The 18451-nt window shown below is 40.0% G+C and overlaps 2 protein-coding genes across 3 annotated transcripts; one reads left to right on the forward strand and one right to left on the reverse strand.

Annotated features, from left to right (window-relative positions):
- Positions 1–112: 112 nt before the first annotated feature.
- On the forward strand, positions 113–6994 carry LOC110065970 (uncharacterized). Of its 2 annotated transcripts, XM_020773153.2 has the most exons (2): positions 113–215; positions 1854–6994. In XM_020773153.2, exon 2 carries the CDS (start codon positions 1876–1878, stop codon positions 4354–4356), a length of 2481 nt encoding a protein of 826 aa, XP_020628812.2. In that variant the 5' UTR covers positions 113–215; positions 1854–1875; the 3' UTR covers positions 4357–6994. The 2 variants fall into 2 exon arrangements, with proteins under 2 accessions (XP_020628812.2, XP_089135089.1); XM_089278963.1 differs by lacking the exon at positions 113–215 and having other exon boundaries at positions 1834–6994.
- Positions 6969–18391, reverse strand: LOC110065586 (NEDD8-activating enzyme E1 regulatory subunit-like). Its single transcript, XM_089278964.1, has 22 exons — positions 18117–18391; positions 16339–16442; positions 16123–16183; positions 14985–15015; positions 14467–14538; positions 13815–13894; positions 13471–13580; positions 13160–13269; positions 12783–12845; positions 12056–12119; positions 11549–11640; positions 11282–11341; positions 10972–11032; positions 10610–10682; positions 10058–10133; positions 9620–9659; positions 9351–9437; positions 8878–8970; positions 8468–8511; positions 7647–7717; positions 7510–7559; positions 6969–7315 (listed from the first exon to the last, which is right to left on the reverse strand). The coding sequence occupies exons 1-22, from the start codon at positions 18212–18214 to the stop codon at positions 7206–7208; spliced, it is 1650 nt and encodes a 549-aa protein (XP_089135090.1). The 5' UTR covers positions 18215–18391; the 3' UTR covers positions 6969–7205.
- Positions 18392–18451: the final 60 nt, after the last annotated feature.

Genomic DNA, 18451 nt, shown 5'->3' on the forward strand with positions numbered 1-18451 from the left:
TTTGCGGTAAGCCCTCCAGCTATCTGAAAAACTTGAACCAATTAAGTAGCAGAGCAATAAGTGGATGTTATTGTAAACAGTATATTGGCCAGCATAGAGTTGGCAATTTCACTTTGGTCTTGCTCTTCCAGTTGTGTACGAGGTGAGTCCTTTACTGTGATCCATCGACATACTTTTCTGGCTTTCTTGGTTTTTGGACACAGCCTTAGCGTTTGGTGAGTACGCAGCTGTTAAAAACGAGTTTTTTTGCTCAAGATATAGAAATTCCATCCAGTGTCGACAACAGTGTGGATAATATTATGTTGTTCGTAATCATCGGCGACTGAAGCGGATGTCCGATCTCTGGTTGATAAATATCAACTGGAACAACTTCTGATCACTTTAGCTTCTACTTTGTACTACAACTATAGCTAAAACTAAGACACAACAAGTTCACTAACCTCAGACAGGCTACTAAGACTATCGAGGAGGAAGTAAAGTGTTAGTGTCCCTCACTACTGATAGAAAAGAACACAGAAAGAAAGGTTCCCAAAAAAGCAACTCTCGGAAAGAATGACCACCTTTAATACTCCTCAGAGAGCTAGCATTTAATTTCTGGGTTTTTGTAATCAGACGCTTAGATTTAAAGGAAAAGCATCGCACACTCTTTGAATATATCAGACGCGAATGGGAGTCATCTCATTCAGCTTGATGGCTTTCGGTGCGTCATCGTTGTCCAGTCCAATATCCGTTTATGCTTACTGTACAAAAGTTATGCCTGCTCAGCCATTCAACCATGAACTTAACCATGAACTCAACAATGAATTCAACCATGAACTGCAGAGCTAAGCCCGAGGAAATAAGTTCGGATGAGGTAACAGGCAAAACATTACGCCAAAGAATCCAGAAATTTCGGCCGGAAGTCAAATGGAAAGGTCCGTTTTGGTTCCTTCTAAATTTGTCGTACGGGCGAAAGTTTACATCAAGAGCTTTTGCCTGAAAATATCTTGCACCGAAAATATCTTCCCCCGGAAATATCGCGTCGTCCTGACTAGCTCCAAGGATGGATAGAGAGGATATTACACGATATGAATTTTATGTTCGAGTGGCAAGAACAATATTGTTCTTGCCACGAGAACATAAATTCATATCTTCGAGCTAACTTGTAATGTTCTTTATATTGTATAGACATACTGATGACGGCGTTTTTGACGATTTTCCTAAGATTTCCGACCACTTTTCGAAGATTTCCGAAGATTCTCCAAAACTTGTACGAAGGTCACACGAACATTGCCGAACATTTTCCGAAAATTTCCAAAGATCAGTGAAATCATCGATATCTTCACTGGTGAGGATATGGAAAATACGCCCCCCGAGTCCCGGATGTGGTTTCGTATGAATTTTAAGAGTGGTGTATTTTGCAGTAAAACACTCGTGTCTGTATAATAAAAAGGTTTCTTGGCCGCTGGCAAAACCTTACCCGCCACTTTTTAGTAGATGTTTCCTAACATTTAAAAAAAGTCAAACAAAATAACAGAGAATAATTAATAACAGATGTGCTGATGTGTAAAAATTTAATCACTATGATGTAAAACAGGAAGTGATGAACATTTATTGTGACAGTAGCATGGCAACATAGCAATTCACTGAAGCTTTATTCCAAAGATGGCGAAGATCGTATTAATTGATAAAACGTTTGTAAAAAAAACACCTTCAACCATGAACTCAGCCATGAACCCTGAACTCAACAATGAACTCAACCATGAACTGCAGAGCTGGTCCGGATTAGTAACAGACAATGGCTTTGTTTAAAATTATTGTACTGCGATGGTAAGGAATACTGCATGATTATATATGTTACATTCGTTTTCTAGCTCTCGATTCAGGTCGAGCCAAATGGGACAGAGCGAATCTCGAAAAGAACTTGGTGGGTTGGATCTTGTTCAAGGAGCCAAAAATCTGCTTGACTTTCTTGGACTGGTCGATGAACACCCCAGCCTGTTCTCCGGCCCTGTTCTTAAAAATGCTATTAGAAGACATGAGCATCTTTGGCTGCCATTGATAGCTCTTCAGCAACGCATGTATGGGAGAACAAACCTAGCTGCCCCTCTGGACATCGCGTGGGTATGGCACGTGCACATGCTAGCACCACATCATTACGAGAAGGATTGTGACAACATTGTTTCGGGGTTGGTGGACCACTACCCCGTGACACCACGTCAGAGGCAAGCTGGTCTTTTACGAGCCAAGCGTGTGTGGGAAAAAAGATACCCTTTCGAACCGTTTGAGATCAACCTAGACAAAGATCCACGTCCGGTGCCGCAGCCTTGCAGCACTTGCGGCACAAGAATCGAGTACAATCTTGAAAAAGCCTGCCAACGCCAGTTCAAATTCTACTACCAGGTGTCTCTACCTCATTATCGCGACAACAGATTCCTCAAAGACGCTGTTGATCGATACGTAACCCACCTGCGTCTAAAGCAAAACAACCCAGTTGTATTCTTGGTTCCATGTTACGACTTCGACCTCATCTGGCATGCGCATCAACTACATCCAACTAAATACAAGCAAACTACAACAAAGTGGCTTGGAAGAATACTCAAGCACGACGACTCCGTAACAGACAGGACAACGGGATCAAAGTTGTATGACTCTGCGATAAAAACCAGGGCAATATGGAAGGAAGCAGGCTGCAGTTTAAACAAAGCAGGGGCTATGTACAGAGGTGATCCCCCAGATCCCAAAACGCAACATGTAAGGTCGTTTAGTGCCCTTGTTCCGGAGGGAACAGAATATCAAGTTCACATAGTGAAAGCAGAGGTCATAAAGTCTCAGGCAAAACATAAGTCAATTTCGATTCGACTAATGGATCACAGTAACACGTTAGTTTTTTCGCAAGGCTTGAAAAAGACCTCGAAATATTCCACTCCTTTTATCGTGAGCCACGATGGAAGCGTAGGAGTATTTGAAGTGGTAGTTGCACTTTCTGCGACGACAGACCCCATTGGAGAACAGCTAGCGAGCGACCAAGTGGACATTTCAAAATGCTTGAGTGCTTTTAAAGGAAAGGAGGAAAGAAGATTCCCTGATATTGCTTTAGATGTTGACCTTAACGCTGGAAGCTATAAAGTGAGAATCACCATTCGTGTGAATTTTGCAAGATTCCAAGAACCTAGATTTACTCTCGAACCGTGTACGTTCTTTACGCAGTTTGATCATCCACTCAGCATCCTTAGCTGCCCACATTTAACGCTGTCACCAGAAGACATGGCTAGGCCAATTTTGCCGTGTGAGTCGTTTACTCATTATTTCATAGATTCAAGACGTGGAAACGAATTACTCCACTGCCGAGTCGTCCACTCTAATCAAGGAAACAATCCGTTATCTGCAGCGGAAATCTTGGATCCTGACGAAAACACTGTGGCAACAGCTCATTTGCTAAGTCCAACTGCGCTACCACATGTAGATGCAATTGAAGACCGGAAGACATGCGCTTTTCTTAACGATGCGTGGGAGGAGAGAGCCATGCTTGTGAGAGGCCAGAAGGATTATGGTGTGTGCATTGGCAAGTGGAAAGAGGTGGAGGCCGCTCATGGGGATGACCCAAACTGCTTTGTGGAGATAAAGTTCTTTAAACTGCAACGGCAACATGGTTGGTGCACTGTTAACAAATTCAACGGAGGTTTGTACGAGGTGAATTTCAACATCGGCAGCTTCGTCAGGGTTGACTTAAAGAAAGGTGAAATTACCATTTCTCCATCAGTTTGCCAAGACATACCAGAGATTCTCGCCCTTGCAATGTCAGTGTCAATTCTGTACCTGTTGTGCAAACCGTACTTTCCAAAAGAATCGAGAGAGTTCTGGCCCTGTTATCATATGCACAGACAGGCTGATCGACTTTCACCGATGATTTTGGCTGCGGGGTACTACAGCACGATGGTACCTACAAATGCTGCACTGATGTGCTGCACGCCTCGAGGGCTTCGCTATGGTCCAAATTTGAAATACGCAAGTTATGATCTTGACAAGGAGTTTGGCTTTGAAACTGAAGACGGAAGAAGAAGAAGAAATCTGATACGACAAGCAGAAGAGCTAAGAAAGGAAGAGGAAGAGGAGAAGAGAAAAGAGGAGAAGGAAAAAGAAGTGAAGGAAGAAAAAGAGAAGCAAAGAAAGAGGAAACAAGAAAGGGAATGGAAAAAGAGAGTAGAAAAGGAGAGAAGAGAGAAGGAGAAGGAGTTGAGAAGAAAGCAAAAGGCAGAAGAGAGAAGAAAGCAGGAGGAGGAAAGAGAGAGAAGAGCGGAAGCAGTGAGCTCTGAAGATTACGGAGGCTGTGGAGGCTGTGGAGGCTGTGGAGGATGCGGGGGATGTGGAGGTTGAACAAGATGCCTCGATTGAGGGAGGGGCACCAAAACCCACAACTACTACTGCTGCTCAGGATCCCCAAAACTGTTAAGCTGTTTGACCTTATGCGTTGCATTAAAGGCTCCAGCTTCATCATTTTCCTTTTTTGGCAATCCACGCGGCCAGAATAACAAGAACAAGAACTCCAACAGACCAAGCGTCTTACATTTTATCTTATAAAACAGGCGTGAGAAACGGCGTCCTTGAACTCAACCTCGTTCCCAGGGTCCTCTCTTCCTCGAGTAAGAGAGAGGATCATAAGATCGAGGCTGCCTTGGACTCTGCGAAAGCAATAGCCCTTTTCACGGTTACCTTTGCTCATTCGCATTACAATAAAATCTAGCATGTATGTGAGGCAATTTCGGGCTATTTTGTAGTTTTAGCCCGAAATTGCCTCGCATCCACGTTGGATTACATCGTAATGCAAATGAGAAAAATTAACCGTGAAAAGGGCTATTATTCATAAAAATGCAAAAGTATATATTTCTTTTTTCTGGCACCACCCTTACTAAACTTTTCAATGCCAACATAGAAAAGGGAAATAGTTTATTGGCTGGCATAGAGACGCGGTGGAACGATGCCAGCATCAAAGAGTAATGAAAGGAAGGAAATTAGAAACAGCAGGCCGATTACGGTACTGCCGGTTGTTGACAACACATTTGAAAAATTACAGTCTAAAGTAATTAACCATTAAACCTAAATTGAGTTCTCCGGGGCTTGTCGGCTGAAAGAAGGAACTGATAATCAGTGTGAGAGCAACAAGACTAGTTGAAAACTGGAAAAGAGATTTGGACTGCAAAAAAGTCGCGGAACATGAGCACAGCATTTACTCTCTTTGTCCACCACAAAACTGCAAACATATCGCTTTTGTAACAACGCCTTAATTAAACTTAGCTCAACCGTTTTCAAAAAAAGAACAGAGTTAGGTTAGAAGCAACTACAAGTCAGTAGAGGAACCATAGTTAATAAACGGAAATGGTCAAAGAAGTAAACAACTAGGCTATGATTTATATTGTATTTTGCTAGGTTTTGTGCAGGGCCAACCCCAAAATAGCCAACAAAAATATACAAGGAACTTTGCCATGTTTCTTAACCATTTCCCTCTGTTAACTATAGAGGAATGTAGAAAGGGGTTGTCTGCAGGGATCTACATTTTCCCCTTTTGTTGAATATATATTATCAATCGAAAATGATCTCAATCAGGTGACCAAAGAAACTGGCCTCTCAATGTAAGCTGAAGACCATCAAACATTTACATCGGATCATTCCGGCACGAGAATGGAAGATAACATATTGCAAGGTGGAAACAAAACAGTACAATTAAAGAAAATCTACTTCTAGTTAATGGTCAATAATTAGAGATATCTATGGCTTGATAGTTGACAAGGGTGCAGCCCAAGTCAACTATTACGCAAAGAAATCTCGAGCCAATAATCTAAACGTTATAGTACAAATCTACTAGTCGTTCAAAATTTTATCTAAATCCTCTTCACAGACACTTCGAAAACGCCAAGAAGCGGCCGTCATTTTGTTAACAACTACACACTGCTAGGCTACTCGCTATCTACAACAGAATAGATAGTGAGTAACGTAACCAGTCAGAGAACAGCATTCGTGATAGATTGAACACTAGTAAATTTATACTAATAATATCAGTCAATGGTACTCAGTCAGAGGAACAACACATGGCATGAATATGCAAATACCATTTTTACAATAACTACAGAAATTCTCGCGCGCTCATTGACTAAACTTCATTGTCAATATGCGAACAGACAGATGAATTCATAATTTATGTGACGCGTCAACGAGCGAGAGCGGACAATTTGACAATTTATTGTAAAAGTCTGTGGATCCACGAGGCTATAGCCGAGTGGATCCACAGCTACTTTGATAATGTTATGACCAAATTCATGATCAATAAGATAGATAGACAGACAGACAGACAGACAGACAGACAGACAGACAGACAGATAGATAGATAGATAGATAGATAGATAGATAACAAGACAGGCGTATGAAAAGCGGACGTCAATTTGTTAAACTCCAGGTAATTTTCGCACGTACTAAATTGCGCGATTTTCACGTTTTAATAGACCATTTCCGAGTTGCCTTGTGCCTCTATGTCAAAACGAGTCTTCGCGCGAAACCATTCATATGAAAATGTGTTCCGCCTACAGGTTCATTTTCGTGCAAATCAAACTCATTTTCAAATGAAAGGTTTTGCACGAGAACTCGGTTTGAAACAGAGGCACAAGGTAACTCGGAAATGGCCTATTAGTATGATTTTTGCACAAGCAAGTGTTAGGAATTTTTAAGAATTACATCTCGTATAGCATAATTAAGCATGTATATATTTGGCATAATTCAGCATGTATTTTAAGAATAACTTTTTTAAACTTTATTTTAAATATTGCATTTTTTTCATAATTCTTAATCTGGTAGGTCATCTAACAAAAAAATAGAAAATTACATTTAGTGTCGTCATTTGATGTGTTTAAGCCGTTTTCAAATTTCTCCGGCATAGTGTGGACGGAGGGTATAGTGTGGTCCCTGGTGTGGACGGGCTTTAGTGACTGCTTTGAAAATACAATAAAACATTTTATTACAGGAATTTTCCAAGATCCTAACTATTTACAAAGATCCGAGACGAGCCGCTGGTGTCTTAGAAAAAACTCCTTGTTTGCTGCTGAACTGCAAACAACCAAATCTATAATCAAGGTTTCCGCATATCTCTCGAGGACGCAGGAATATTCCACTGCGGCTTGTGTTTTTCTGTTCTGACCTACACTGTAGGAAGAGGTTTGTCGGTCGAAGAAAAGAATTCAAAGCTGTAAAGTGGTAGAGGAGCCTGTGATCCCATTGTAGATATACGTGTTATTAAACGGTACAAACTGATGTGTTACAAGCTTCACGATTTCCTGGGCTGCTGCGCCTGAAAAGGACAAGCAGTCTAAGATACCTAAATGCAACAAAAGTTTTACTTTAAAACTACATCCTTTGCATAAAAACGTCCGATTTTCGAGCTAGGGCTGAACCAACACTGAAATATTCTTAATTGTTTGTTCACTTGTAGCGTAAGTCTGACTTAATTGCACTCGCATTCATACGTGTAGCCATACTAATTACCTCCAATAAAAGCGGCAACAGAATGCAATTCACTGGCTCCATATCGGCACCTGAAACCGAGAGATGAAATTACTATCTTTAGCGTACAGCGATCTTATTATTGCTAAGTTTATTGCTAAATAAATTATTATACTCACATTTCATGAACGTACTCCTCCTTCACATCCGCGCTCACTGACCACTCCTGAAGCAAAGAGCTTAGGCAACTCTGAAAATAAAATCAAAGAGTGTTAGCGAAGTGCACTGTATAGGCGATTGTTGACTATCTTTGAATCAGGTGTGGAAGACTCGGGGAGGTGGGACGAATCAATTAAAAGTTGGGGAGGGAGTGGGACGAGACAACTTCACCAATCACTTGCCAATAGTCCTTTTCACGGTTAATTTTTCTCATTTGCATTACAATGTAATCCAACGTGGATGCGAGGCAATTTCGGGCTAAAACTACAAAATAGCCCGAAATTGCCTCGCATACATGCTAGATTTTATTGAAATGCAAATGAGCAAAGGTAACCGTGAAAAGAGCCATTGATGCAACTATGGAAGCCACGGGAATAATTGCAAACCAAACCGTGACATTAGCAAGTAGTGTTCAGTAGGTAAGGTAAAGTCTGCATACCAAGTGGCCCATCAGGCCGGCGCCTATCTCAGGTTTCTATAGCATGAAGCGACTAGGAATGTTTCTACCAGTCCACATGGATGGGATGCTAGTCCATCGCAGGGTTACCACCAGCATTAAGTTCGCCGGTACCTATTTATACACCTGGGTGGAGAGAGGCACTGTGAGAGTGAAGTATCTTGCCCAAAAAGACAACGCAATGTCCCCGGCCAGGACTCGAGCCCGGACTACTTGATCTGGAGATGAGCGCACTAACCATGAGGCCACCGCACCTCCACCTGCTCAGTAGTATAGTTAAATATTAATCACGTTGACTACTGCGCAGGTCACAAGCCAACGCACCTTTAACTTAACAACATCAGCCTCTACTTGTTCATCGAAATATCCTGAAAAAAGTAAAAAGTGCCGCGACTTCAGTTATTGATTCTTCTCCCTTAAAACTATGCAATTAGATACAGAATCCCCAACGAGGAAGGAACGTTAAGAATGGGGAAGGTTTTGTTGGACTAAGGACAACGACAAAGTCAGCAAAAATCTACCTTTCAGGTAAAAGCATTCGTCCTTTTAACAGTGATCGCGGTACAACATCAGCACTGGCCCAGTACCGCATTAATACCATAGCATTACTGTATCATGTTGCACCGACGTCTCACCAATGTCACGGCAGTGTCTTTTGCACTTTGACGGAAACAGTGGTACAAATGCAGAAAAAAATATCTCCGTTGATGTTTGATTCGTTTTTTAATACATACCTGGATATCGGTGATATTGCGTATAAAATCTATCCACTGCTTTTAACAAGATATAGAATACAACATTGCTGTCTGGATCATCAAGAAAACCACCTGATGAATAAAAAAATTCAATATAATATTTAACAAAAACACTTAGACATGGTCAGATCTAACTTGAAATGATTAGCACCAAACGTTTTACATTTCAGTTCTTTTCTTAAATCAAGTCAGCAGTGATTTGAACGCATTTACCACCAACCCGATGGTGAAAAATGGAATTTATAAAAAATGTATTTTTTTGATGGCAGTTGGTTGTTTAGGTCCCAGGCACCAACGGCAGCGGTTTGCAAATACATTAGTTCTTACCCTGCGATTCAGTGCTTGCGGGTATCGGAGGCCTACATCAAATACTAATAACTACCATTTTAACTTGAATGGTTCTCCGCTGGTTAGTCACTTTTAATCCTAACAATAACTCAAAGACAACGTACCTAATTCATTTGCCTTGGCAACTGAAGGCTCGCATTCCTCCGCCAATGACCGACCTCGGACTAACCTCAAAAAGGACGCATTTTTACCTGCAAAAACAAAACAAGTTGACAATTAAAAGGCCTGATGATCTAAATGCAACGAAAACTGCTCATTCCCCGAAAAAGGATGTGTTTTATCAGTAACGAACGCTTTGAGAAACACAAAGCTTCTGTGATCAATGGAAGCACATGGTAAGAAGGTCACGGAAAGTTACAACGTTCTTACTTACAGAAAAGCCTAATTTCAGAATCTGGAATGGTGTCTGTTGACTACAAAACAAAGGATGTATAAGTGAATAAACAAACAAACAAACAAACAAAAGTAGTCTTCTGCTATGTTCATGCAAAAGCTTGTTAAAAAGGGCCTTGAGGTGAGCCCAACTATCACCTCTGGCAATACTAGAAATTCTTTAGACACAACAATAGAAACTGACACTGGTCAATTATAAAAATAGTACACCTTATAACAAGGAAAGCAAAACAAAATGCAAAAACGAAGCAAAACAATCCAAAACATGCCAAAGCAAAACAAACTTATACAGTACTGAAAACAAAAAAAATTCTTTTATTGGAAATCTCGGTACGTACTCAACATGCAGAGAAAGGTATCTTTGATAACAACCATAAAGCTCAATTTTCAATCAACTGAAAGATTTCAAACAACAGACCTTTCCCAAATCAAGTAGTATTCTATGCACTCTTTGAGTTACTGCAGCAATGTCTTTTCTTGCTTGGTCTTGATATCTGGATAATTGGACAAGACACAGATTGTTGAAGTACCTCTCAATTATTTGACCTTCAGTATTTTTCTATTTTGTCCTCCAATCTTCTCCAAGCCTAAGCTTTGAATCGATAATACAAAACAAAGGGCACAACTGGAATTTGGCATAGGGAGTGGAGTTAAGATGGAAGATAGGGTAGGGGAAAATAATGAGGCAGGGAGGGACAGGGGGAAGGAGGGGGATGGAGGGGGATGGAGGGGGGGGATGGAGGGGGATGATGGAAAAGATCTCCCCCTCCTTGTGCCTTTTGCTCAGACTTGGTTGCAGATCCTAATCACATATTCTTTAGTGGACTACAAGATGAAAGCTTTGTTTCAAATACTACACAAATACCACCAAGTTACACAAAGACACTAGAAATCACTGAGAAAGCAAAATACATGTAACAGACATTTTCACATCTTCTAAATTATCTCAAAGGTCATTTAAAACACTTACAGATTTTGAAGCTCAATGTATCTTTTTGAATCTGCTGTCATATCTGGAATTGATCCTCTTAAAGGAAGGGCTCCTTAGAACAATAAATTGTCAGTTTTAAACAACAGTGTTCTGACACTATAGAACTGGTAGAACTACAAACTATGTCAAGTACGAACCATGCTAATAAGTGAAAGAATGAGCAAACAAATAAAAAAGCTGAATAAATGAATAAACAAAGAGATGAATGATTGAACACAAAAATGTTTAAAGGAACAACAGAGGAATAAAGGGAAAAAAACATTTGAACGAATAAATGAATGAAGGGAAGAACAAACAAATGAAGAAACAAATAAGCAAAGGAGACTAACAGACAAACTTACCTTCCCCCTCAGTTTCTACAAATTCTTTCATTGCCTTTGCTAAAATCCAGAAGGAACTACTCTAAAGAGGATAAAGATAAGGTAATACACTGAGTTAACACTGATTTCAATTCCAAATTCAAAACATAAATTCTCCTCCTCTGAGAATATGTCAGTCAATGAAAAATTGTCTCTGCAGTTGCTGACAAATCCCAGAAAACGTAATTAAGTTATTCTGATGAGAAAACCTGAAACTCCTGTCAACTATAGAAATGTTTATTTTCTATTTCATGTAAATGAACAAAGGATTTAAAGAAAATTTCATACTTACAGATTCAATAATATTACTACACGCATCATCAGAAAAAATTTGAGAAATGTCACTAGGTATCTGTTAATACAACAAAATGTTAATAAAGTGATTAGTCATGTACATTAAAAATGAAAGTTCATGTGAGAGAAGGTAGGGGTGAGTGTTGTCCTGGATGCAAGAGCTGCCTGCCGCACTCATTGCCAGTACTCCGGGCTTGTGTCAGCAAGTGGCACAAGAGGCACAGTAACAAGTACCTACGTCAAGCTCCCACAGTACTTATCTTACCTTAGTAGGAACAAGAGCCGAGTTCACCGCTTTAATGGCCTCGTCAAAGTTCTCCTCCTCTTCAGGCACACCATCTTTGTTGACTAAAATTCCTGACAAGGCAGAAAACATTGGACAGAATACAGCTGTAATCACACTTAGATATGTGGAATCTTCAAGACATGCCAGTTCACATTAAAGGTTTCAAAAATTGAATGCTCATTATTTGTTCATTTCAAATTGGCCATTTTCAAGTGCTTCTTGTATGTACATGTACCTTAGTTTCAAAACGAATCAAGGTGAAAAAACTGCATGTGTTTTAACACAGACACAAAACAATAAAAACTTGTTCAGAATGCATTCTAGAAAACAGCAAAAGATCTCTCAGAATACCTAGCATCGTACACAGATCTCCTTTGGGCTTGTCATGCAGTCATCCCTCCCACATAGGAAGGGGGGCATGACCAGCCATAATGACATCTGTGTAAAGAGTTATCAGAAACCCTGTCATCTCTGCAATATACTAACCTCCTCTTAGCATTTGTTTAAGCAAGTCTTTTTCTTTGTAATTTTGTGGTGGTCTACCATTATGCTGTTAAGAAAATAAGGAATAGAAGATAATCAGGAGACCAGGGTGGCAAGGGTGGCAAATGTGGCCAGAGTGACAAGGGTGCTGAGTGTGGCGAAAGTGGCAAGGGTAGCCAGGGTGCTGAAGATGTTGAGGGAGGCAAGGGTGGCAAGGGCAGTGAGGGCGACAATGGTGGAGGGGGCAGCCAGGGTGGCCAGACAAGTGAGGGTGTCAAGGAACCAAAGAGCAACAAGACTGCCAACAGCAGCCAGAATGGCAAGGGTGGTTAAAATAAACAGGGATGCCAGGTTGGTTAGGGTGGAAAGGGTGGTGAACTGGCCACACTAGAAAGGGTGACCGGGGTTGCCAGCTGAGGGTGGCAGTGACAAGGGTGGCAAGGGTGGGGGGTGGGGGGTGGTGAAATGTGCCAGAGATGTGAGGGTGGGGAGGGTTACAAATGTGATCAGGGTGACAAAGGTGGCCAAGAAGGCTATGGTGGCAAAAATGGTCAGTGTGGCATTTCCATTTTGCAAATGAACAGTGTAGTATGATTAAGCAATGGTGTTATCACTATGGCAATATATTATTGTAATTTCTCATACACATGGCAAAAGAAAGAAACATAATAATTAATATTTCTTTCTCTTGCCATGTGTATTATACACTACAGTGCATGTTAAGACTCACCTCTTCTTTCCATTTGTTTAAATACTTTAACAACAATACCACATAAGGTGTGTGTCCATGTTCCTAGACAAAAAAGCACAGCAAAATTCCTATTACCATGGATGAACAAACGTACCATTGACGAGGATATGTTAGAATATCAGCATCTTAACATCATACTGACATTCTAAAATATGTACACTTGTCACAATGCTTATGTGCTAACGTGGTACAATATTTGGTACTAAATACATGGTAAATCTATTAATTTAAAATATATTTGTGTGACCTACAGTAGAAATAAATGTTGCCTTCTCTTGTCTTGATAACCAGTTGTTTTTGTTGTATGTTTTTTTCAGGGATAAACCAAACGACTGATAATGATAATTTTTTTTTACCTGTTTTGTCATGGTATGAAGATCTAAGGCATCAACATATTCCACAAGGCCAGGGAATGGTCTGTCTAATCTGAGATCAGGATGTGCATTATCAGGGTGTGATTCAACAACTGCAGGAAATAACAGAATTACAGTAAAATATTGATAAAACTGATATCAAATTTTACGATAATGAACATTTTTGCAGATTCATTTAAGTATTCCAGTGATAGTGCTTCCTAATACTGAGCAAAAGATCGTAGATTCAACACTTGTTAGGTAGACCTAGCGGCACTCAGGCTGTTGCCGAGTACATGAATGTTGATGCTTACCACAGTGCTCTTGTAGCACAATTCTCATGCAACCAATGAAGCCATATGAGCGGCATACTAATAAAGGAATGTTGCTTGACCATAGCAATGAACCAAGTTTTAACAAAGTTCTGAAAATAAAAGATAAACTTTTTGATATTCATAAAAAATGTGTTAATTTTTTGTTGATAAAAAATACCCCATAACTTTAAAAAGCTTACAGGGACAACAACCATCATCCCACCTGACTAACCCCCACCCATCCCCTCCCCACCTCCTAAAAAGCCCAACAGATATAAACCAGATTAATTACTAGCTTCCATCACTAAAAGTAATGCATCCTTAGTTAATGTGTTACAACTTACTCTTCAGGCAGTTGTGTAGCTATGACAACAGTAAATGACTTGAAGAATTCACTGTTTTCTCTTAATAGGCATTCCGTTGTCTAACAGAAAGAACCACAAATTTTAATAGTTAATTAATAGGCCATTCATCAGGTTCACACTACATCAATGCTATATTTTTAAGGATGTCAGCACACATAAAAAAAAACCACCAACTTGACTCATCGTACATCCTCTTCATAAATCTTTTGTAAATTGAATCAACATAAATTTGAGTTTTGGATCAACTCAGTCTGTTTCAACAGGTCCACTTGGATAGAGGAAGAAAATTAAAAATTAAAAGTGAATTGTGTCGTTATAATGAACTCATCACTTCTGTACTGTGAGGAATTTTTAATAACAGCCTTTTGACTTCTTGTGTAACAAAATAATGTTCATTCAAGTTCACGTAACTAAGGGATTTTCTCATTTCAGTATGTTATATTAGACACATTACCTGTACGTTTATTGTACTTATTCATCTTAAAGGTGTGAACTACAGTTGGTTCATAGAATTTTTCGATTGATATTAATTTAAAGTAGCTATTAATGAACAGAGGTTACTATTAATAATTCTTTTTTTCCCTTTTCATGGATGGAGTACAATGAAAATAATTATGTTCTCATACACTACCTCCTCTATGAAATCTCCTGAAACATCTGAATTTAATTCAAGAAGAAACTCAGTGGTACATTCAGCACGAGACTAACAAAAGAAAAAGTTTATCAAATCATAAAAAAAGAAAAAATATTGCCTAGCCCTACTCTTGCCTTCAGGCACCAACTCTCTCAAGCCTTGAAAAGAGGATCATTAAATATATTCCAAATGTACATGGAAAAAGAAAACACAATCATGGTTATTCCTCATGGTACTGGTCCATTAGTTCTTAAGAAAACTATAATTATATGAGAAACTGCCTTAAATGCCAAAGACCTCTTGTACATGGATATACAAGATGTGGTTTTTAAATTTATGGTGATACTTTCTTCCACTTGCTAACAATTATTATTACCAGAATCAATCTGACTGCGTTTATATATAACTGTAGTTCAGTACTGTACCGCATATACCTGGATTTGCAAGCTGTTTAAGAATTCTTTAATGGTTGCTGTAAAAATTAAACATTGATGAAACAAAATTGATTCCCTTACCTTTCCAATACTGTCTTTGTTCAAAAAGAAGCTGCAACAGAGAATACGTTGCAGCAATAATTCACAAGAATACCAAATGAATCAATAGGATCTTTTACAACAGATAAGTGTAGGAAGCAAATCAATCATTACCACATTAGTCTTCTTTAGGAGTTAAATTCAAATTTTCGGACGAGCAACCCTGACCTTCACATATGGTAGTTCCCCCCTCCCAGGGTTCCAAATGTCTAACAGGAAGTGACCCAGTGAAGGAGTGAAGGAGTGAAGGAGTGATGGAGTGAAATCTACTTGGAAAATATAAATATTTTCCAAGTTAAAAATGGCTGACAGAGCTTTTGTTCAAGCCAGAATAAAGTAGCTGTAATAACAAGGTGGCCGTATTAACGGGGTGGCTGTAAGGTGGGTTCCACTACACTCATATGTAGGGTGCAGTATGATTGCTCATTCAAGAGGAGAGAAATTAGTGGCTAGCTGCAATGTCAGTTGGCATATTGTGACTGTCAGAAACTGAATGCTCTCAGCTGTGAGCAGATCTTGGCCAGTCCTGTTTCAGCATTTAAATTACAATATTTAGAGAGGAAGCCACATCAGCCTTAGGTGGTTTTCATGCAGGTGCTCTATCCTGGTCGAATTGGAATAATTTGGGGTGTTGGTTTTTGGGGAGGGAGGAAAACCGTGAAAACCCAGAGAAAAACCCTTGGAGCACCGCGAGAACCAACAGCAAGCTCAACCCACATATGACATCAGGCTGGAGTTGACCCTGGGCCACATTGGTGGGAGGTGAGCGCTCTTACCACTGAGCCATCCCTTCTTCCCTGCTCCCCAGGATTTGAAGAGAGGGTGTCCAAAATGTGCTAAAGGACAGCTCAAATGAACAATTTATAAAGCAACATGTGAAAAATGAAACAGCTTTCTTGTAGGACACCTAGACACCCATCTAGCTAGAAGTCTGCGGTACATATGTTCTGTTATAACAGCGCCGTGGTATTGTCGTGTTAACCAATGCCAAGGATGTATGTACTGTGCACTGTTTTTGCTGTGTTCACTAGCACAGGCTCTGCAGCTATTTAGCTGTGTAGGAGATTGAGTGATAGCTGGTGTAGAGACACTATGTTCCACTTAATTTACATGTACTCACTTATTACCAACATCTTCCCCAGTAACTTTCTGACCATCCACAATAGTGAATGATCCTATACCTGAAAACCAAGCAAAAAAGGTTCAACTGAATGAAAATTGGGAAAGGAAGAAAATGATATGTCTGGCTTTGTGCAAGGGATTAAGTGTTCCAGACACTTCACTTTGAGCTGACTAGGAGGTCATTAAATGAAAATTCATGTGAGCAGAACACTACCTGGAAGAATAAGGTTTTTTAAAATTTCAGTCCCAGTGGCTGATGCATTTATCAAGCAAATCTTAGCTCCTTCTAAAGCTTCTTGCCCATGATCTCCCCATAACCTAAAAGAAAATTAAAAACATCTCTTAACATAAATTATAGATAAATATGTAACTGTAAGGATTAGGATTTTTTTCAAGTTAAACAATTAATTAATAATTCTCTTTACCCTTGTGGTCATCCAATCCTGATTTCCGATTTACACCTGCTCTAAGCGTTACATGCATAGGCAACCCCTTTTGACCATCTCTTGACATGATATCTTTTGACAAGCTATATAAGTAAAGGGCTGAAAGCCCATTTAACTGTGAAACTGGCAATTTTTCCAGTTATTAGTGGAAAGAAATGACAAAAAAAATAATAATTACTGACCCCAAATGGCTGAAGAAGATTGTGGACTTCGCATGTTTCCTGATTTACGGGTTAAATCAAACAATTTGAGTGTAATCAATCAGCTCTCGATAGTGACTTCCGGTAGCATTGGACCGCAACCGCATTAAATATTCACAGAATGATTCCTTGATACTTCTAACCTTAGCTTGATGTCAAACAAATCCATCTTTTGGGACTAAAAGATGAGTTCAACCATAAAGAAGTCAATTGGTAGGCCAGGTTACATATAGTATGTTGAGAGATGGCACGTGGAAAGATGTCACCTATGCACGTAATACTAAAAGTGGGTGTAAACAAACTAAAGACACTAAAGGACTTACAACTTGTGTTTATTTTTGGATAATCAACTTTTTTGACACAAACCTGGGAATACTTCAAGGAGTGACAAAACTGTGGAGACACGTCAAGTTTAAACTTGAAGTGTTACTTTCAAGTTCCTCTGACAAACTTTACCCTCTCTGTCCCAAACAGTGTTAGATTTTCCTCTCTCTGAGAGTGAGCAGAATATACAGCATCTGCATGACACAGGGGTTGCTTAACATTTCCAGCAGGAAGGTGACTGGTTTTCACAGGCAGGCAAAACTTTTTGACCTGAATGTCTTTATAAGAAAAATCATCCTCACAGGACCAGGGGTATAGGCAATAAAAAATTCATGGAAGACGGGAGAATGGAGGGTTGGGAAGTGGCACCTTCCCAAGGTGGTGGCGTTCAGGAGGAAGGTTTTGTTACAACATTGCATAATATTTTGCAAAAGAAAAAGCAAGAGCTGGGAAACCCAAAGGAAGGGGAAAGAAGTTGGGAGTAAAAGACTACCCTGCCCTTCCTCTCCCCAAAAACAGTGTGGCTATGCCCTTTCCCCTCCCCCACAGCAGGTGTTGTTATGGATTTCAGCGGGATTAAGTAAAATGAACATTAACCAGTCAGGAAAATTGTGGAAAGGAAAATAAAAAGAACGAAAAAACAAAAACAAAATAACCCAAGCAAATGCTGTAGTAACGAAAAAAAAAATTTAAGGCTTTAAAAAGATTGCTGCTGTCAGATAGAGATCGATCGACACATAAGCTCATACTGTCATCAGCTGATGTACTGTTATATGAGTGTGCAGGCTACCAAACGTTCTGTACCACATATCCCCGACTCCGTGGAGTAGCCAACTCAAGATCACAATAAAATGTGTAAACTGCCAGCTTCCGTCTTCAACCGCCGATCAGTTCTCAAAGGTTTCAACCACCCGAGAGGAGTCATAACAGAGAAGAGAGCGACCTTCTGCGCGTTCCGCTTGTTCCTGCGTTCTTGATAAAATGGATTTTATGGGATTACATTGTGCATCTGTTTCCCTTACCTCAGCTGGCGATCATACTTTTTGTTTTTATCCAAAGCTACCTTTGACATTTTCTGTTTTCTTGGAGATTCCGGTGGGCCGGCAGCTTTCCTTTTCATTGCGCATGGGTACTGCTGTCAAATGCCCGCAGTAATCCGCAGTCAATGTACAGCAGCGTTACGCCATCTTCGGGATTCTTCGGTCCCTTTCGACAGTTGTCGCATGGTTTCGGGTTGATTTCAAGAATACGGAGCAGGGGCCCGTTTCTCGAAAGCCCCGAAAACTTTTCGGGCCCGTAAAGCCACAGCAAAATCTCGAACCTTACGATTACAGAGCTGTTTTATTCACGTATTCTT

The sequence above is a fragment of the Orbicella faveolata genome, unplaced genomic scaffold, assembly GCF_042242905.1.
Source record: "Orbicella faveolata isolate gen_17 unplaced genomic scaffold, um_ofav_v1 contig_47, whole genome shotgun sequence".
NCBI lineage: Eukaryota > Metazoa > Cnidaria > Anthozoa > Scleractinia > Merulinidae > Orbicella > Orbicella faveolata.